Source organism: Natrix helvetica (genome assembly GCF_964273705.1).
Source record: "Natrix helvetica genome assembly, chromosome: Z".
Taxonomy (NCBI): Eukaryota; Metazoa; Chordata; class Lepidosauria; order Squamata; family Natricidae; genus Natrix; species Natrix helvetica.
In genome coordinates this window covers 72,617,800-72,639,651 of record NC_138554.1, presented here as the reverse complement: position 1 = coordinate 72,639,651, position 21,852 = coordinate 72,617,800, and the positions used below count along the sequence as shown (strand labels likewise).

The 21,852-nt window shown below is 39.6% G+C and overlaps 1 protein-coding gene across 2 annotated transcripts in view; it reads right to left on the bottom strand.

Annotated features, from left to right (window-relative positions):
- Positions 1 to 21,852, bottom strand: part of VPS41 (VPS41 subunit of HOPS complex) — a 241,866-nt gene that overhangs the window by 204,378 nt on the left and 15,636 nt on the right. For both annotated transcript variants that reach the window (XM_081932591.1, XM_081932590.1), the window contains exons 2-3: positions 12,380 to 12,558; positions 5,515 to 5,553 (exon numbers count right to left, since the gene is read on the bottom strand). In XM_081932591.1, coding sequence (XP_081788717.1) covers positions 5,515 to 5,553; positions 12,380 to 12,400 — 60 coding nt within the window. In that variant the 5' untranslated portion in view covers positions 12,401 to 12,558. The remainder of the gene's footprint in view (positions 1 to 5,514; positions 5,554 to 12,379; positions 12,559 to 21,852) is intronic.

Below are 21,852 nucleotides of genomic sequence, written 5' to 3'. Positions count from 1 at the left end.
AAGTGATCCATTCTGATTCCCTAACATGGTCTCCAGCTCACTATTGAAAGTATATCGTTTTTATATTTTTTCCTTTTACATATGTTTCTTCTTCCTTTATTTCTCTGCACTTTTTATTTTTAAGATTTTTCTTAATTTGCATTTGCTTGTTATATTTGTATTTTAAAATTTTAATTAATATTATTATTGAAATTATGTGAAATTTAATCCATTATTTTGAGATTCTTTTGCATAACTGCATATTATGTTTCTTGGATGTCACCAATGGGATTCAAGAAACTTTCAGAACTATAGCTTGGGAATCATAAGAGCAATATTCTGAAGCCTGCTATAATATACTTTATCACAATTTAAGTTACATGGTCTAGCCTCTCCTATAAGTTTGTGATATCATCGCAACTAAGTCTGAATGAGCATTAGCGACTAGGATGAAGAAGAAGTATGCAGAGTTCTTATATAATTTTGCTGTTCCAACATACAGATATAGTGAAGTAAGGAAAAATAACCTCAAGCATTCCCATTATTTTCTTCCATGTGCACAGAAAACTTTTGATTTGACAACACATTTTCCATGACTTTCAAATTGCTTAAACATTGTCTATAATCATAATTGTCAACAAATTATTAGAAATGCTTACTGTAGTGTTTAGATAATTACTAAGAAATATGCAATTATCTTAGAACACATAAACTTTTTGTAAATCACTGCTATCTCTAAAATATGAAGGAGCACTTCTTCAAGTCCTTTAAATTTTCATTCCCTCTGCTCTTTATTACACATCACAATATTGTTTATCCCTGATAACTTTAAAATTAAAACTTCAATTCCCAGAACTTCACAACCACAATACTACAGAAATTCTGGGAGATGAAATCCATACATCTGAATATTTCCAAGGATGAGAAACACAGACATAACACTTCATTGTTTTCTATGCATTGATGTCCCTCTTGATTTTCTTCCATCGTTTTGGCCCTGGCTAGTCTTTCTTCAGAAAACACCTGATTTTAACCTGATACTTAGATGCAGGCAGTTTATATGATAATGTATACAAACTGGGAATAATATTAAAAAATCCTGTCTTTCAGAAACTAATAATAAGCAATGTTGCCTTTATCCAGAAACTGAACTCAAGGAAAAAAAGTTTATTCCACTAGACTAATACTTCAAAGATACTCAAGCTACACACTGTTGATAAGCAGGACTTCAAACTGCATTACATTTGTGCAGTATGCACTGCACAAATTCCATAATCTTCAAATTGACATTTCTAGTTAATATTAATAGTTCATTAAATTAACTATCTATTTTTTACCCTTGAACACCAAAAATCAAAGAATAAATAATTTGGTTTCTAAATATAACATATATTAATATTACTTAATATAATATATATTAAATTTTTAATTTTATACCACCATGAATATGTTTTTAAAATTGATGCATTATGCCTCAATATATTATTTAAACCATCTACTGATTCAAAATGGTAAATAATTACTATGTTCTTATTATATTCTTCACCATTCTTCTACACTTTTAACAACTGTTCTATAATCCAAGTCTCAGAAATTAACTTGTAAAATGAGAGCAGCAAACACACCTTGTTGTTGTGTTTGAAACAGAAAGTAATGAATATAGTTTATACAGTCGCAGCTGACGAGTCCCATATAAAACAAAAAATATGTTATCTGAATTTCTGTGTTCAAAAGGGTTCACAAAACCCATTGTGGCTGGCAATGATATGCTCTTATAGAAACAAAATGACTATAACTGGCTGGAACTGTCCAGGGGAAGAACTTTCTCTTCCATGGCTCCTCCTGCCCTTTGAAGCAACTAACCCTGAGATGAGATTGGTTCCCATCCTTCTGGCTCTGGTAGATGGCTAGGGATCTCACTGTGGGAACATTACATTGAAGGTGGCTGTTGAATTAAGAGTCAATACCATCTCCCCGGGCATTCTGTTTTTTCTCTCCATATCCTTTAATTGTATTTTATCTTGACTGAGATTTCTAGTTTTATTCTTTTAAATATATTTATTTGTTAGGATTTTTAATGCTGGAAGCCACCCAGAATCATTCATTAAGAGATAGGCAGCAAATAATTTCAATCAATCAATCAATCAATTAATAACAATATTCATGATTTATTACCAGTATATTTTTACATCTCTCAAATTTATGATCGGAACATAAATGTAGATTTTTGTAAAACACAGTAAAAAGAGGTCCAATTGATTTTCTGCATAGAAAGAAAAAAAAATGTACGTATTTTTCAGAGTATAAAACGCACCTTTTTTCCTCAAAAAAGAGGCTGAAAATCTGAGTGTGTCTTATACACTGAATACAGCCCTTTTTTGCCTCCCAAAACCCCGGCCCTTTCACCAAAATGGCCATGCATAGCCTTTAGTAGTCTTGCAGAGTGCTCCTGGGGGCTGGGGAGGGCAGAAATTAGCAAAAACAGGTCATTTTTTGCTCAATTTTGCTCCCCAGCCCCCAGGAGCACTCTGCAAGGCTCCTGAAGGCTATATATGCCCTTTTTAAAACCAAAGACAGGCCAGTTTTTGCAAAAATGGGCTGGTTTTTGCTCGTTTTTTGGGGGGACCACCCCCAGGAGCACTCTACAACCCTCCTAAAGGCTATTCATGCCCCCTTTTAAAAAAGAAACAGGCCCATTTTCATGAAAAACAGGCCGTTTTGGGGAGGTCTGCAGAGTGCAAAAAAAAAAAAAAAATTTAATTGCCTCTTTAAAATCTTGGTGCACCTTATATTACGGTGCATCTTATACTCTGAAAAATACAGTATATACAATCTACTTGCAATTTCAAAAATTATACAAAATGAAATTAAAGAAAAGACAGTACTTCAAGATTGCAGAGAATATACTTAACAGAATAACAAAATTGGAAGGGATCTTAGAGGTCTTCTAGGTCAGTGGTGGGCAACCTTTTTTTTCAACTGAGCCAAATCTCGCCAAAACCACGATTGAAATTTACTTTGAGAGCCACATTTTTAAAACCGAAAATACATAGGATGGTACACTGTTTTTAGTTTCAATAAGTTTTTATTGAGAATATTCTGCATGCAAGTATCCACATAGGTCGGGAGGATACAAATAACACAACTAATAAAACAAAAACTTTAGAACGATATTATTTATCGATAACGTTAAATTCCGTAAAATTTGCCTTACAATGTAGAGAAAATTACATCCTGACATTGACTGACAAAGTCACAACCACTAATGTGAACATTGGCCTTGCATTTCCTTGGATAGTTTGAGTAAGTCAGGTTTGTATGTTGTTGTTTTTAATTTCATCTCTCTCTCCCACTTTCTTTCTTTTTTTCTTTTTCTTTCTCTCTCTCTCTCTGGCTCTTTGTCTCTCTCTCCCTCCCTCCCTCCCCCATCTCTGTCACTCTGTGTGTGTGTGTGTGTGTGTGTCTGTCTGTCTCTCACTCACTCTGTGTGTGTGTGTGTCTGTCTCTGTCTCTCCTTCTGTCTCTCTCCCCTCCCTTCCTCTCTCTCTCTCTGTCACTCTGTGTATGTGGGTGTGTCTGTCTCTCACTCATTCACTTAATCACTCACTGTGTGTGTCTCTCTGTCTGTCTATCTTTCTCTCCCTCCCTCCCCCTCTCTGTCTCTCTCTGTCTCTGTGTGTGTGTGTGTGTGTCTGTCAGTCTCTCTCTGATTCCCTCACTCACTCCCTCTCTCTGTTCCTCTCTCTGTCTGTCTTTCTCACTCTCACACACACACACACACACTGTGGTCACCTTGTTGAGTGTTCCAATCACATTTGAAACACTCAACAACTGGCCTGCATTTATGGTATTTTGCAGCATTCTGCAGTCATAGGACCAAAATTGGTTGTCACTCGCCCGGGCTTTTGCAGAAGCTTCCCTCCGAAGCCTGAGAGGAGGGAGGGGAGCGGGCACCCAGCACACAGAAGAGCCGCATTAAAGGGTGTAAAGAGCCGCATGTGGCTCCCGAGCCGCGGGTTGCCCACCACTGTTCTAGGTCAACCCCCTGCTCAAGCAGGAGACTCTATACAATTTCAGACAAATTCTTAAAAACCTCCAGTGTTGGAGTACTCACAACATTTGGAGACAAATCACTCGACTGATTAATTGTTCTAACTGTCAGGCAATTTCTCCTTAGTTCTAGGTTGGTTCTCTCCTTGATTATTTGGAGAATAGTTTGACCCTCTCAAATTAAAGCAACTTTTTTTGCCTTGAGTATTAAAATACCATTTAATATTTTTTACTCATAATTTCAAGGAGGAATGAATTTAGTCTATGGGCTAGATTAAAAGAAGAGTCTTATAACGCTTCAAATCATATATAGGGTTAAGAAATGTAAATTGAAAAGCAGAAACACTGCAACCACTTAAGAAAAGGATGTATTACAATTGGGTTGATAGAGTTGATAGACGAATAAAATATTCCTATCAATTCCAGTCATTATGGTGCAAGAGCTGTAGTGGTGCCGTGGCTAGAACACAGTATTGCAGGCTACTTCTGCTGACTGTCAGCAGTTCGAGTCTCACCCGATCAAGATTGACGCAGCCTTCCATCCTTTCGAAGTCAGTAAAATGAGGACCCAGATTGTTGGGAGAAATATGCTGGTGGCTTCCCATAGGCAAAATGATCCGGGAAGCCAAAAAGAAAGATCACAAGTCACTCCTGTAAATTGCTCCTGTCTTGAACTGATCAAAGATAATCCACAAGCATATCAATGCCATCTCAGTGCCATAATTGACCTGAAACCAAACTGAAAAATTCCAGATCATCCCTTTTATCAAGGCCAAGACCTTCTTTTTAATAATCTTGCCTACAAAAGAAAAGTTGGAAATAAGACTAGAGCTGATCCACTATCATTGTCTTCTTATATAACCATGAAACACACATTCATATAACTCAAGTTTCACCAATCTCATGTGACAGTGAATTGCAATTTTGTAAATAGTTCCTTGTACAAATATGTGCTTATAAAGTCATTTCAGAAACATTTTTCATTCCATTTAAATTTAAATTCCACTTAATTTTTTTAAAAATTAATAAAACAATGTGTGCATTGTGGACAATCATATGGTTCAAAGGCCCAATTTGATAAAACAAATGAAATGAATTATAGCATTGTAATAAATACCAATTCTTCTTTGTATCAAACTCGTTTTATATATGCAAAACAAAAACAACAACATATAGGTTTTAATTCTTCTCATGATTAGTTAAGATATATTATTTTAGCAGAAAAACTTTATCCATATTTATTATCACTAGTGTTGAATCAGCACAGATCCCATTTTTAACTAAAAAGCTTAAGAAGTCCCCTGCCAACCCTTGCCATAAAACTATAATCAATCCTCTGTAAATAAAAAACTTCCATATCTACAATGAAGTAGAAAAATCAGGAATGGGGAAAAATAAAGGCATGTAAACTTATTTACTAACAAAGACTGTACATTTAATGAAACTGCACATTGCAAAAATAAAGGCCCTTCAAAATAATCTTACCTCAGACTCATCTGTTGTTTCTTCATCAGTCATAGGCTCCTAAAAACCATATAAAAGAGGAGAAAGAAATTATAATGTAGAAAAAGTTAATAAATTAACAGTACAATTCAAAACTTTACTCTATTTAATGGAATTCACTCCTCAATAAAATCAGACTTCTTTTCTTTGAGGATCAGGAGTGGGAAAGAGAGTTGTTTAAAATATAACATAAAAACCCATTTTAGATCTGTAAAATTGCAATGATATTCTAGACAAAGGACAGTGTTTTCTGCATCCCTACACTGTGTGCACAATTATTAGGCATTGTGTATTTTGACCATATCATTATTTTATGCATATTTTCCACCTCCAAGCTGTATAAACTTCAGTGCTTATTGGCTATAAACATATCAGGTGATGTGTTTTTGTGTAATGAGGGAGGCTGTGGCCTAAGGAAATCAACATCCTATATCAAGGTGTGCATAATTATTCGGCAGCTTCTTTTCCTCAGACAAAACAGGAGAAAAAAGAGATTTAACTGACTCGGAAAAGTCAAAAATTGTAAAAAAAAAAATTCAGAGGGATGCAGCACTCTTGAAATTGCTAAGACATTAGGGCGTGATCACAGAACCATCAAATGTTTTGTTGCAAATAGTCAACAGGATCACAAGAAATGTTTTGAGAAAAAAAGACACACATTAACTGCCAAAGATTTGAGAAGAATCAAACGTGAAGCTACCAGGAATCCAGTATCCTCCAGTGCTGACACATTCGAGAACTGCAACCTACCTGGAGTGCTCAGAAGTACAAGATGTTCAGTGCTCAGACACATGGCCAACCTGACCACCACTGAACAAAACAATAAATTGAAATGGCAAGACTGGGCCAAGAAATATATGAAGAGAGATTTTTTCAATGTTTTTATGGACTGAGGAAATGAGAGTGAATCTTGATGGACCAGATCGATGGGCCCATAGCTGGATCAGTAATGGGAACAGACCTCCACTTCGACTCAGATGCCAACAAGGTGGAGGTGGGGTACTGGTATGAGCTGGTATTATTAAAGATGAGCTAGTTGGACCTTTTTGGGTTGAAGATGGACTCAAAATCAACTTCCAAACCTACTGCCAGGAGACACTTTCTTCAAGCACTAATACAGGAAAAAGTCTGCATCTTTCAAGACCATCATGATTTTTATGCAGAATAATGCTCAATCACATGCATCAAATACTCCACTGTGTGGCTAGCCAGTAAAGGCCTTAAAAATGAAAGAATAATGACCCCCTTCCTCAGTTGACCTAAACCCTATTGAGAACTTGTGAGTCCTTTTTAAATAAGAGATTTACGGTGAAGGAAAACAACACACCTCTCTGAACAGTGTCTGGGAGACTGTGGTTGCTGCTGCACAAAAAGTTCAAGAAACTGACAGACTCCATGAATGGAAGGCTTATTATGACTGTTACTGAAAAAAAGTGTAGCTGTATTGGTCACTGTCAGAAATATTTATTTGTACATTTTGAGTTGTTTGTTTATTATTCTCACTTTAACAGATGTAAATAAACAAATGAGATAGACAAGTTTTCATTTTCATTTAATTGCACAATAATTCTGCACACATAGATATTCTCCTAAGAAAGCCAAAACCTTACTTTTACTTTCTTAAATGTTCAGGTTTGAGGTTTATTAACATTTTGGATTGACCAAGAACACTGTAGTTGTTCAATAATGAAATTAATCCTCCAAAGTACAACTTGTCTAATAATTGTGCACAGAGTGTATATGTTACCTAGAATATATAGAGCAGCACCAAAGAATTACAACATTGCGGTTTATTCAGATAGCATACAATCATTCTGCTGTTTTCAGATACACAGAAGCATTGGGCAATTATCCAAGTTTTGCAAAGGAAACTCTTGCTCCTCTGACTTTTAATCCTCAGATATTCATTAAATCACTACACATATTGGTACTGTATGACATATTAACACCAAGGTCTTGAAATATTTAATTCTACACCTTTGATTCACATATCAAAGTATAATTATACAATAAAGGTCAAACTGAGAGGATTGTTTTTTCCATCAAAATGTCTTCTATTCACATCATCTTATCTATTCACAGCATCTCGACAAATGTCCTCCAGACAATTAATTAGCACAAACGTCAAGCAAAAAAACTGCAGTCCAAGAAAAAAATGTAAAGGCTTTCCAAGGAAAGTAGAATCATACTTTCTACATTTGACAGCGTTGAATATTTTATGCTGGTCAACTGAAAGAGATAATTTGAATACTCAGTAGAGTAATACAATAAGTAATCCCTCCTCTATTTATAGTTTAGTGCTCTACCCATGCAGTGTTCAATGTAGAATCACAATATAGATATACAAGCTAAAAGCAAGTATCAAAGAAGCAAATGTTGATATATAAATGCATTTTGAATTATAATCTCAAAAAATTGTATGTTTGTTACAACCAAATTTTAAACAAAAATGTATCCCATTTATTATAAAATTGGCTCTATTTCTACCATTCATTATAAACATATCTTTAAATGTTTTGCTTTTATGGTTTATGTAAGGAAGCCTTTTTTCTTTACAGTGAAATGTAGAATCTACAGGATGTCTTTCAAATCTTAAGGAATTTAGTTACTCAAAAGGAACTCAGAAAGCAAGTAAAATGAAAACCAGCATTATTTTTGGTCTTACATTGCTCAAATCATCAACAAAAGGTTTACTTTTAAAATATCTCTCTCAGAAAGTAATGTATCTTACTGTGGCAATCAAACAAACAAAAAAAATTAAGTCTACTCTTGAAAATCTCTCACCTGTCCAGTAACAAAATCTGCTGATACCACACTTCCTTCAAGAGGTCAGCAAAATGAAGATGTACTTAACTTATTTACAGTTATCAACAGCAATAAAAGGTTACATCTAATATGCTGACACTGAATTTAAGCATTTTAACAGCAGCACACAATAGAAATGAAGACTTCATGAGAAGAGAAAGCTTTATAAACCTTATGAGGTAACATTTTGACAATAAGATGACTAATTGCAGCAGAGTCTGACTATAATTGCTATATCATAGGACTATATTTATGCCACAAAGTGAATTTGGAACAGTTAACCTATAGCCAAAACTCATGTGGTAGACATTTTTTTTAAAATAAGAATGCTCTATCATTATGAAATTTAAAGCTCAACTTATAAGATACAAGATGGTGAAGGAATCACAATTACAGTATACTGTATACTAAAAGATGTTTCATAGATTCTTTATAAACATGATTTGTATACTAACTTTGCAGGATGAATGGGGTAAATGAATTCTAGCTATCTAATGAATCCAAATTTTATTTCTTGATCCAAGTAACTTGGTGCCCTTAATTTTTTTCTGCCTCATTTTAGTAAAAGTTTTACACAGACTACTGCCACTACTGGATTCTCTGAAATTACTCAGGGGGAGGGGGGGAATTAAAAAAAACCCTCAGAATTGTACTGTATCTAGAAAGTTGAATATCCAAAAGCAGGCTTCAGCCACTTATTTAGGCCCAAGTGTAATATTAAATCATTGTCCCTTTGAAGTCTTGGAAGGTTTGCAAATTCTCATGCAATTGAAATGATTTGACTTCAAATCACCTCTGGTATGTAACTCTTAAACACTCTCTCTGGATTTAGGTCTGGTAATAGGATAGAAACATTGGTCATTGATGAATTCATTTGTTATGACTTGATAGAATGAGTAAAACACCAAGACACCCTCCCAAAGTTCTGTTAGACCTCTCAGAAATGGTGCTTGCTTTCTCCAGTATTGTTGTACATATCCTACAAGTGTTAGGAGTTAGGCACAAATCTCTGCAGTAGTTCCATTCCTACTTGAGGTAGCAGTAATCCATCTGAAAGTTATGAAGGGAGATGCAATTGAGCCTATAATACTTCAATGTGAGTTGAAATTTATTCATTATTTCGGATAAATAGGAACACCCACAATTGTATATCAATATACAAGGCTATATTAATGGTTGTTTAAAAGGCTTGAATTGTGTAAAAGTATGGGCAATGTAAGGAACTAGTAATTAGAAAGAAATTCTATGAAGATGGAAACATTTTAATCTGTAAATGTTTATGGATTATGGACTACCTTGAAGTATTTATATTACTGTCATCTTATTTTCAAAATTGTTATTTTTTTTAATCAAAATACATGTGGATATCTGAAAAATTATATGTTTATAAAATGTAAGTCAATCCCAAATAAACACCAGTAAAATACAGTATCAAAATAAATCAATTACCTCAAGTTATTACTATGAGCTAATAATTTGAAATTGGCTGAAGCAGCCAAGATACCTGGCCCACCATGGGCTGTCAAAGTATACTTGTGACAGCCTGCTTGTGAACTATTCAGTTCCAAATTCAGTTTCAAGCTGAGAAAAATTCTTAAAGTAATTATTATACAATGGTTGGTTTATAGTGACTTCTCTGGCTTCTGTCAATGTTTTCTTTTTTAAGAAACAGGTTTTCCCACCTACAATTGTAGATTTTCTTCAGAGAATTAGTAAAAAATGTCAGTAACAAATCTCAGTCTCAACCCAGTCTCTGCCCCAACAAAGCCTAATGACCACTAACAGTACACACTCTACAGAAATACCTTTTCTACTTTATGTCAAGGCAAGTACTTGCCATTACACAAATACATAATAATTTACCAACAAGGTCCATAGAAGATGTTATTCTACTAATTTTAATTCCACATACTTATGACTGATAAAATATAAAGTCAATGTTATTTTTGCAAATCCTGTAAATTAATTAAATTAAATTAAAACCAACAAGAATTTCATTAACTAAATTGAGATTACAATCATCAAGTGGAAATTGCATTTTTGCTAATGAAATCCTTGGTGTTCTAGTTTTTCCCAAATAAATTTCCTAGTATCATTTCAACTGAGAGTCTTCATATGAAACTAATATTGGAATGCCTCTCTAAACACAAGCGACAATATTTGTTTTACTAAAATTAATTTTGCCTCATAAACATATTTAATGGAATTTTAATCAATCAATTAACATAAATTATTTTTTAAAGTTTCAACATGCTTATTTCCACATAATTAGAAATATTTAATATAATTAGTAGAAATCATAAAATTCAAGTTGGATTTTTAGAGTAAAAACTAAAGGATGTAATAAATAAGACTTATTTCAATCTTACAACTTCTATAGTTTCTAAAGTACTGTATTACCAATATAAAATTAAGCAAAAATATAGAAGATTTAAACAGATGCTAAAATTTTGCTTTTTTGCATTTTTTTATTCTGTTTAGGTTTTTTAATAACTTATTGCCTGTACAAAGCAAATGTAACAAATATAAAATCCAGTTCAGCAGACAGTCAACCAAATGAGCTCTGAAACATTCTTGCTCCTCCACATAAATTAAAAGAGAATAAGCTAACTTTCAGTTTATAAACTTTATTGATCCATTGGAAATTTATGAACATTTGATTAAAATTACAACCATTACTTACTTAACATAATTAAGTAGGATGTGCAAAACCAGACACTATAGTTTTAAACTATAGTTCATGGATTGGCACATTGTCTTGACCTGTTATTTACAACTCAATTCAACAAATAGTTAAACAAGATTTGGTTTAACACAAAGACTAAACCTGGACATTTATTGTTTAGTAGGGTTGTGCAATATTCCAAAAGGTGCTTTAAGTACATGGGGATGTGAACACAAAACCTACCTAAACTTCTTAAAGCAATTGTATATTTTCCTAGAAGTGCATGCACTTGCTTTAAGGTGTTGCAGACAGGCACTATATTAAAATTCCTTTGAAAAGCCTTTGGAGATTGAATGTGACTATATAGAATAGAATAGAATAGAATAGAATAGAATAGAATAGAATAGAATAGAATAGAATAACAGAGTTGGAGGGGACCTTGGAGGTCTTCTAGTCCAACCCCCTGCTCAGGCAGGAAACCCTACACCACTTTAGACAAATGGTTATCCAACATCTTCTTAAAAACTTCCAGTGTTGGTGCATTCACAACTTCTAGAGGCAAGTTGTTCCACTGATTAATTGTTCTAATTGTCAGGAAAGTTCTCCTCAGTTCTAAGTTGCTTCTCTCCTTGATTAGTTTCCACCCATTGCTTCTTGTTCTGCCCTCAGGTGCTTTGGAGAATAGCTTGACTCCCTATTGTTTGTGGCAGCCCTGACATACCCAATTCCTGCAACCATTCTTCATATTTTTTAGCCTCCAGTCCAATCATCTTTATTGCTCTTCTCTGAACACTTTCTAGAGTCTCAACATCTTTTTATCTCGTGCAGACAAAAACTGAATGCAGTTTTCCAAGTGTGGCCTGAAGACTGCACAGACCATAATTTAAGATTGTCATAACTAAAGTTCATAAAAGCAGTCCACTAAAGTTAAGGAAACTGTTGTCCAAAAACCTTAATACTTTTATAGCTCAATCTATAAGAAAGAATTACAGTCATAGAGCAAGTTAATTAATTATTGTATTACTGAGGGATTCTGCAATCCGAAATGAAAACGCGCATGATTTTCACTTAATACTTTCTTTAAACTCTTCCCCATCATACAAACAAGCAAATATTTTTATCTTCTTCAAGTTCCCCATTTTTATCTTTTCTCCATTATTAGAGTCTTTCTGATGTATACAATAATAGCAGTTTCCTCTTCCCATTCCTTTATCATTCACTCAGCGATCCCGCTGGATTTCTACTTTATTTTACCAACGTCAGGAGCGTACAAAAGCCCATATCTCCAAAGTTTCCGTTTTATAATTATTTTTCGAAACTCTTCAGGATTCTCTAGACAGTTTATAATAACTAGCTTGATCTACGCATAAGTTTTACCTTTTCCGCAGTTTCCGCCATAACGATACGTGAGACAATCACGTGAGAATGCCGGAAGTAGGTGTCATTTGGTATGCTGGGTAATGTAGTTCCTTTTCTCCGCTTTTCTATCTTCAGTTTCCCCAATAGTTAGAATTTCTACAGATGTGTTTTTCGAATTTTCTTTTGTGCGCTTAGGGCTGTGAAAATAATAAATATTAAGCACAACATAGAAGTCAGAACGTAACTACGATAACATCACACATGTATTTTTTTTTAAAAAAGCTATTAATACTATATTTTTATGTCGAAAGAAATGAAACAAACAGCGGATTCACCAGAAACAGCAGCGAAGTAATCAATAAACACCAATCACTTTTCTTGCTCCTTGTCTGCTAAACGCTTAGAATTGCGTTTCTCAGCCTAGAGCTTTCCAGATGTATTGAACTGAAACTCCTCAAATGTCTAAATCAACACGTTAATCAGGGAATTGTAATATATGAACAGCAGAGCAGGGAAGGAAGAAGTGCTTTAGATTTCATAGAAGAGCATCCCCCCCATAAAAAAAAACTTTCTATACTGTTTGTTAATAAGGAGCAAATTGCTATGTACCTTCAAGTAATTAACCAACTATACATTCAATCACCAATGAATCAATTTGATTTGGTGGTATTTGCATTATATACTAAACCAAAAAATGCCTAGATAGTTTCTGGGATGAGAACCCATCTTGAATCTTGTTTTTCTCACTGCTATTATTTACTATTTGAATTGCACCATTCTGTATATTTTGATCCACCAAGATGATTGGGGTGAATTCTTAAAATATTTTTACAAAGTGGGGAAAGGAAGACGATTCAATACAGGCTTTGATCTCTTCTTTTGCTAATGTTTCACTGGAATCACAACAAACAGGATTAGTATTGCTTGCTCACTAATCCTGTATTTTGCAATACAGATTGTAAGCATCCAATCCTGTTGATAGAAATAAAAGTTGTTATATTTGTATTGATGAAAGAAATTCCTTCTGGGTTTGGCTCCAAGTGGGGAAAAAGACACTGGAGACATGGAGGCTGCTTGGAAAGATGGTTTTAATGGTGTACAGGACCACATGGCTTGAGTCCTGAACAGAAAAGATGATCACATGCTTCAATGTTGGTGGAGAAGAAGAGAAGGAAAGACGGAGATGCTGAGTCCCTGGTTTTATGCCCTCTCTGGCCTTTGATCTTGATCTTGTCTTCTAATTGGTTGTTATTTATTTATTTATTTATTTGAACTTATTAGTCGCCCCCTCTCCCCACAGGGACTCGGGGCGACGTACACAAGCAACAGTCAGCACAGTGTCATACAGAGGAGGTAAAAAATAAATAAATAAATTACAATACTCAAAAAGGTTAAAACCCCAATAACATTAAAAGTTTAAAAACTAAAATTAACAATTAAAAATGACCAAGGGGTGGAAAAGTTGTCGAGTTATGCCAGGCCGGCTAGCCGAAACAGGTGGGTCTTCAGTTTACTGCGGAAGGAGCGGAGATCGGTTGTTGTCCTAATGTCTGGGGGGAGGTCATTCCAAAGCGTAGGGCCCGCCACAGAGAAGGACCTACTCCTGGGCACTGCCCTCTGACAATCTCTAGAGGACGGCACCCGGAGGAGACCCTCTCTGTGTGAGCGAATGGGCCGCAGGGATGTATGGGGCAGGACACGATCTCGCAGGTAACTAGGCCCTATGCCATGGAGCGCTTTGAAGATGGTAACTAACACCTTGAAGCGCACCCAGTAGGCCACAGGAAGCCAGTGCAGCTCGCGCAGGAGAGGTGTTATATGGGAGAACCTCGATCTCCCCATAATTACCCGCGCGGCTGCATTCTGGACCAACTGCAGTCTCCGGGTGCACCTCAAGGGGAGCCCCATGTAGAGAGCATTACAGTAGACTCCCATGGGGCCATGCAGGGGCAACTATTTAAGCAGACAGGTGAGTCTAGGAAGGACGGGGATGCGGTGGCGGGGGGGAATATAAAGGTCACTAAAGCAGAGGGTTGCCCTATTGTAACGGTCGCGGGGAGGAGGGGATGCGAGGACAGGATAAGATCTCAAGGTCGGTTGGGAGACCGGGGCTGTTGGTTACGCCCGGTCGCTTGTACCAACCCCTGCAGTCTAGGTGGACAGGTTATACAGAGCCAGGGCCTGCGGCTGATGCTTTGTAACGCAAGGTCTGTCACCAACAAGGCCCCCCTCATTAATGAGTTGATTTCAGAGGGGGAGCTAGACCTTGCAGGGATAACGGAGACCTGGTTGGGCCACGAGGGTGGTTTACCCCTCGTGGAAATGTGCCCACCGGGTTTCCGTGCATTCCATCAGCCTCGGGCCCTGGGTAAGGGTGGAGGGGTGGCGGTGGTTATGCGGGAATGTTTAGAGCCGAGGGAGTTCACTGTTCCTCAGATACCCGGGTGTGAGTCCCTTGGTGTGAACTGGGGCCCAGGGAGGCAGTGGGGCTTGCTGATTGTATACTTGGCTCCTCGCTATGCATCAGCAGCCCTGCCCGAGCTCCTCGAGCTAATCTCTGCGACGGCAGTTGAGACTCCCAGACTTTTGGTCATGGGGGACTTCAACTTGCCGTCAATGGGAGCGGCTTCCGAGGCGGCTCGGGAGTTCATGGCTTCCATGACGGCCATGGACCTGACCCAATTAGTGCAGGGCCCCACTCACGAAGGGGGCCACACACTGGACCTCATTTTTGTATCTGAGCAGTGGACGAGTGATCTGGGAATAGGGGATTTAGTCATCACGCCCCTGTCATGGTCAGACCACTCATCCCTCCGGCTGGACTTCCCTGGCGCTATCCCCCACCGCGAGGAGGCGGAACCAGACCCTATAAACTGGTACCGCCCCAGGCACCTGATGGAATCTGATAGATTCCAGACGGAGCTTGGGCCAATTCCTGTAGCCTTGTCCCGCTCCCGCTCCGAGGACCTAGTGACCGCCTGGAATAGGGCGACGACTGGGGCCTTGGACCGGGTTGCGCCTTTGCGACCTCTCCTGCGGCATCGACCCACCCGGGCTCCTTGGTTTACTGAGGAGCTTAGGGTGATGAAGCGCCACAGGAGACGTCTAGAGAGCAGGTGGAGGTCCTCACGCTCCGAATCTGACCGAACACAGGTAAGAGCCTATTTGCGGACTTACCTTGTGGCAATAAGAGCGGCCAAACGTAGACATTGTGCTGCTCTTATTGCGTCCGCGGATAACCGCCCTGCCACCCTGTTTAGGGTGACTCGCTCCCTTCTATCGCAGAGGGGGCGGGAGACACCCTTACAGGGTAGAGCAGAGGAGTTTGGGGAATATCTTCAGGACAAAATCGATCAGATCCGGAGCGGGTGGACCTCCGTCAGTGGACCAGACGAGCCGCCAACAGCGAGTCTTGAGAGACCACTCTGGGAGGAGTTTGACTCTGTTGCCCCCGAGGATTTGGACAGGTTGCGTGGACGGCTGCGACCCACCACTTGTTTAACGGACCCGTGCCCCTCCTGGCTGGTACTGGCAGCCTGGGAGGTGACACGAGGCTGGCTCCTGGGCCTGGTGAGTGCATCATTGGGTGAGGGTTACTTGCCAACCGCCTTGAAAGAGGCGGTGGTGAGACCCTTGCTCAAGAGGCCTTCACTCGACCCAATGGAGCTAGCTAACTATCGTCCAGTCTCCAACCTTCCCTTCGTGGCGAAGGTTGTTGAGAATGTGGTGGCGCAGCAGCTCCCGCGACACCTAGACGAATCCGATTATCTAGACCCACGCCAGTCCGGCTTCCGACCCGGGCACAGCACCGAGACAGCCTTGGTCGCGTTGGTCGATGATCTCTGGAGGGCCAGAGATAGGGGTTGCTCCTCTATCCTGGTCCTATTAGACCTCTCGGCGGCTTTTGATACCATCGACCATGGTATCCTATTGCGCCGGTTGGAGGGGATGGGAGTCGGAGGCACCGTTTTGCGGTGGTTCGGCTCCTACCTCTCTGACCGGAAGCAATGTGTGTTGACAGGGGGACAGAGGTCGTCCCTGAGGCCACTCACTTGTGGGGTGCCACAGGGGTCGGTCCTCTCGCCTCTCCTGTTCAACGCATATGTGAAGCCGCTGGGTGAGATCATCCGTGGTTTTGGGGTTGAATACCACCTCTACGCTGATGATACTCAGCTGTATATTTCAACCCCAAACCACCCCAACGAGGCTGTCGAAGTGATGTCCCGGTGTTTGGAGGCCGTCGGGGTCTGGATGGGGGACAACAGACTCAAACTCAACCCCTCCAAGACCGAGTGGCTGTGGTTGCCGGCACCTCGGTTCAGCCAGCTGACTCCATCGCTGGCCATAGGGGGCGAACAGTTGTCCCCTGTGGAGCGGGCGCGCAATTTGGGTGTCCTCCTTGATGCCCGGCTGTCAATGGAGGACCATGTGACAGCCGTGGCAAGGGGGGCATTCCACCAGGTTCGCCTGGTGCGCCAATTGCGCCCCCTACTGGACCGGAGTGCCCTGCGCACGGTCACTCATGCGCTGGTGACGTCTCGCCTGGACTACTGCAATGCTCTCTACATGGGGCTTCCCTTGGGACGCATCCGGAGACTGCAGCTAGTTCAGAACGCAGCCGCGCGGGTTATTATGGGAAGTACTCGTTACTCCCACGTAACACCTCTCCTGCGCGAGCTGCACTGGCTACCTGTAGCCTTTCGGGTGCGTTTCAAGGTATTGATTACCATCTTTAAAGCGCTCCATGGCAGAGGACCTAGTTATCTGCAGGATCGCATCCTACCACACACGTCCCTGCGACCTATCCGCTCACACAGGGAGGGGCTCCTCCTGGTGCCGTCTGCCAGGCAATGCCAGCGGGCGACACCTAGGAGTAGATCCTTCTCTGTGATGGGCCCAACCCTCTGGAATGACCTCCCCCCAGACATTCGAACCACCACCGACCTCCGCTCCTTCCGGCAAAAGTTAAAGACTCACCTATTTCAATCAGCTGGCCTGGCACTGTCTTAGTTTTACCTCCCGGGATTTATTTATTTTAATTGGGTTTTAAGGGTTTTATAGGCTTTTAACGTATTATATTTATTATTCGATTACAGTCTCATAACCTCCTTCACCAGTATTAATTTAATTGTTTATGTATGTATTTTATAATGTATTTTAGTGACTGTACACCGCCCCGAGTCCTCTCCGGGAGAGGGGGCGGTCTATAAGTGTGAATAATAAAAGCTGCGTTTTGAATCCAGGTTTGGTTGAGTTCTCAGATGCCATGTGGTGAGTTTGGTAAAGGGCCAATATTATCATGCCTTAATCCCATCCCCCTGGAGCTGAAGGGGAGAACTCTTTATTATGTAAAGGGACTGACTTGGCCACCTTAATGGCCCATTGACAAAGTGGGTGGAGGCAGGAAGCTACAGGGAGCTATTCTCTCTTTAAACATCTTTCTTCCTTTTGACATCCAGGGAAATGTAATATTCTGCCTTTTCAATATTTCCTAGGATATTTCATTTTTCTGGGAGGGGGCTGAGTGATAACTTTCCACAATCCCTCCTTTATTTTTTCAAAACATGTGAGTGGAACGCACATGTTCTTGACAAAAGATCAAAATTGGTCATATCAGGGAAACTTAATTTTTCTGATAGAAAGGCATTGAGAGAGGCAGCAAAGTATCCCTTCAATGGCTCCCAGAGAGCTTTCAACCATGAAGGTCTAGCAACCAGGGCATAATTTCTGGAAAGAAATTTACAGTATCCAATTAATATTAGATACCACTTTCTGTGAGCTTCCAGACAGGTTTTAAACAAGCAGAAATCCCAAAATTCTTCGCAGCCATGCTTTTCTTTTAAGTTACAGGCTGCCCATTTCAAAGGGATGGTTCTTGAACCTGCCCTAGCTCTTATTCAGGGCTCATGTTTTGAAGATCCTTTCTGCTACTCTTCATGTGGGGGAATTGCATAGGGGGAATTGACCCTCCCTGCGGGTTAAAAGGGAGATATCACTGCTTAGGCTTATGTGCTAGGGCAAAAGTCAACCTAAGAGAAGCTTTGTGTGGAGGTAAATCAAGGAGATAGTTTCAGTTTAATTCTGAATAGGTTCTCTCTCTCTCTCTCTCTCTCTCTCTCTCTCTCTCTCTCTCTCTCTCTCTCTCTCCCTCCCTCCCTCCCTCCCTCTCTCTCTCTCTCTCTCTCTCTCTCTCTTTGTCTCTCTCTCTCTCTCTGTGTGTGTGTGTGTATGTAACTGCTTCTACAATACAGAAAATACAGACATTTTGGACAAAATTTCCCTCCCACTAGACAGAAATCTAAGGTGTTCAGAACTTGCTGTGCTAGCCATTCTCAAATACAATTCTTACATGAATACATTAAACTGATTACAATATAAATGAGACAAGAAAGAAAACCCTACAATGAATTTCTGTGAAGGAAGAAAAGAAAGAAAACTTTACAATCAATTTCCACCCTCCCCCATAGTCTTTACAGCTGTCTTCTGGGAATTGAAGAGTCTTTTGGTCTTTACTTCATCTCAGGGTCCTTTTTCATGTTTGCTGGATGGCATTAGGTTTGGCTTGCTGGTAAGAGTGGTCAGTCAGGCTTGGTAGAGTCTGTCCCAGGCGTGGCTAAGTTTTTTCCCTCATGTCAGGTTTTATCAGGACGCAATCACCAGCAGCCAATTCAAGAGTTATGGTTTGAGCTAGCAGTCCCTTGTTTCTGAAGTTTTTTAAAAAAGAGGCCAAGTATACAGTTCTTTACAGACATATCTTTAATCTCATGTTGTGGAATTTCACCCATTCTGTCCAATTGTGGAAATCCAAACATTATTTCAGAAGGCAGACGATGTAAATTTCATGGAACATGACATTCCCACTGCCTCTATGATTGAAACACTTTTGCAGTAAAATGAGTAAATTTCCAAGAGGGACAACAACTTGTGTTGCAAACAAATAATCAAAATATCACCTTGACTCATAAGCATTTAAAATGCACTCAGGCGTAAAAGAAGGAGGGAAGAACAGCTTTTTTTAAAAAAAAATGCAATTAAAAAAAAGAGGTACTTTGAGTCAACACTCCAAAATATCAGATTCCATTCAGATGGAAGCAAATTCTCATTAAGTATGTTAAAACATTTACAAATGTAAGCAAAATATCTCAAAATCATTTCTTTTTATAGGTTTAATTAAGCATTTTAAATCTCAAAAATTTCCAGAAGGAAAAAAAAATCAAAATTGTATTCAGAGCAGACCAGGAACTGTAAATGGATAACTTTTATATGCAGATGAAAAGATCACAATAGTGAAAGGTAAAGGTGCAGGAGCAGGTCACCCATTTGCTCCAAATTTCTCAGAAGAGAGAGAGAAAAAATATGGTTAAAGTGAGCAGAAAAACTTCAGCCCCCTTTAATGACCCAAAAGGAAGAAGGGAAAGAAGGAGAGGGGATGCACAGAGGCATTCACAGGTATCACTGGGGGCATTTCATACACACACTCATGGTAAAAATGAACAGACACTCACTCTCCCCACCTTTCCTGCTTCCCTCCAAAGAATGACCCAGAAGGAAGAGGGGGGAAATACACGCAGGCATTCATAGGTCTCTGGATCCCTTCACTTATCACTCCCTGGGGCATTGGGGACACACACTCATATTCATACTGCAATCAGACCTTCATGCTTGCTCATGCCAACCAATCATTATAAGTATTTCATGGAGCTTTTTACAAGCCAATGAGCTCCATTTTTTACTATTATTAGAGGATCTCACCCTCCCTTCATATTTGGAAATGGTAACACACATACATACACACATACCATTAAACAACCTTGCAACTTACTGTTTCTTTATATGAAAGGGAATCAAAGTACATTCACACCAACTTTTACCATCAACATACTCACATTTGCACTGCAATCAGACTGCTTGTGTAAATTAATTTCATATACAAAAATCCCATTTCATTCTTTCTTCATGCAAAGCAATTATTACAATTATTTCAGGGAGCTGTACATAAGCCAATGAGCTCCATTTTCTATTATTAAAGGATATCAACTTCCCTCCAGGTCTGGAAATGATCACACACACACACACATACATGCACAAATACCATGGAACAACACAAATACCATGGAACAACACTTTCAGGCCTGGGGGAGGTCCCGTCCCTTTAAATCTTCAGTTTTCTTTCCTTGGGGAACATGTGGCTCATTCTCCAAGCATAGGGAAACTCAGAGAGTAGCTTAAATCCTAACTACCCTCCCCTTCCCCACAGCCTCAAGCCCAAGCTTACTTATTTTGCCAGCTGATCAAACATATCACAATCAATTCAATGCCATTCAATTCTACATGTTATTAGTATAGATGCACACCTAAGAATTTTAACAGACATTACAACAAATTAATCAAGTCCAATTACCTAGGTCTTCCCATTCAGACAGGCTTTACCTTTTATTACCTGCTAAATTTCTTACTTTTGCTCGAAGTTACCCCCGTTGTTCTATCTCCTTAAGCACTAGATTGTTAATACCTGTCTCTGCCCTGGGGGTGTTCATTTCTAATTTGGATCTGCCAGCGGGACGCTGGCTAATTTTTAAAGATCCAAACTCTTCTATCTTGATCTCCCAGGGAGCGCGGGCATATTTCTAAAGATCAAGATGTATGGACACTTTGGAGGGCGGGGCTTGCTGCCAGCATGAATGGCTGCTCGGACAGAGAGCTCTGTTAGCAGCAGCCAGATCTAACATCCGGAGGGGGTTTGCTGAAAAGATTTTGACAAGCCAAGCCTTCCTGGAGGGAAGACTGAAGAGAGAAGGTTGGTTTGACATGACCATAGGACCGCAATCCATGGTCTGTGCTTGAAATCTCCTTCATATCCCCGGACGTGGAAGAGGGCGACAGTAATGGCCGTCCCAAAATGCTGACAAGAGTTCAAAGCAAGCGAGGATTTATTACAGAGAAGCTGTCGGAGTTGCGAGTGAACTAACAGTTTCCAGACCTTGGAGAAGGTAATTCTATCCCAAAACAGCTCAAGAGATTAAGGGCTCCAAGAAGAAGTGGGGCGGCTGCTTACCCTCCTCCATTACAGCGGCGAGAGAAATATGCTGAGTGAAAAATGGAGGCTTTATCTTTTTACTCTCTGAACTGTCTAATAAGCTGAACCTAAACCTAATCTGTTAACATAACAAGGCCGGCTGTAAATAACACAGATACCTTCAAGGGGTTTTGAGTTAATTATACAAGTCTTGAAGGTTTGAAGGAAGAAATATATCTTAGCAGGGACATGCGGTCATTAGAGGCAGGGGAGGCAGAGCCTCCCCTCTCATCATGAAATAATAATATATAAAATAATAATATCCACGAGGGAGTTTCATATATATAAGAGGAAGAGGAGCTCAGGCGGGCGAAAGGAAGCGCTTTAGTCAGCAGGGTGTGGGGGAGAGGAGGGGAGAATGCCTGGCTGTGGAATTCTGGGAGTTCTGGGAGGGAAGTCCACAAGTCTAAAAAAA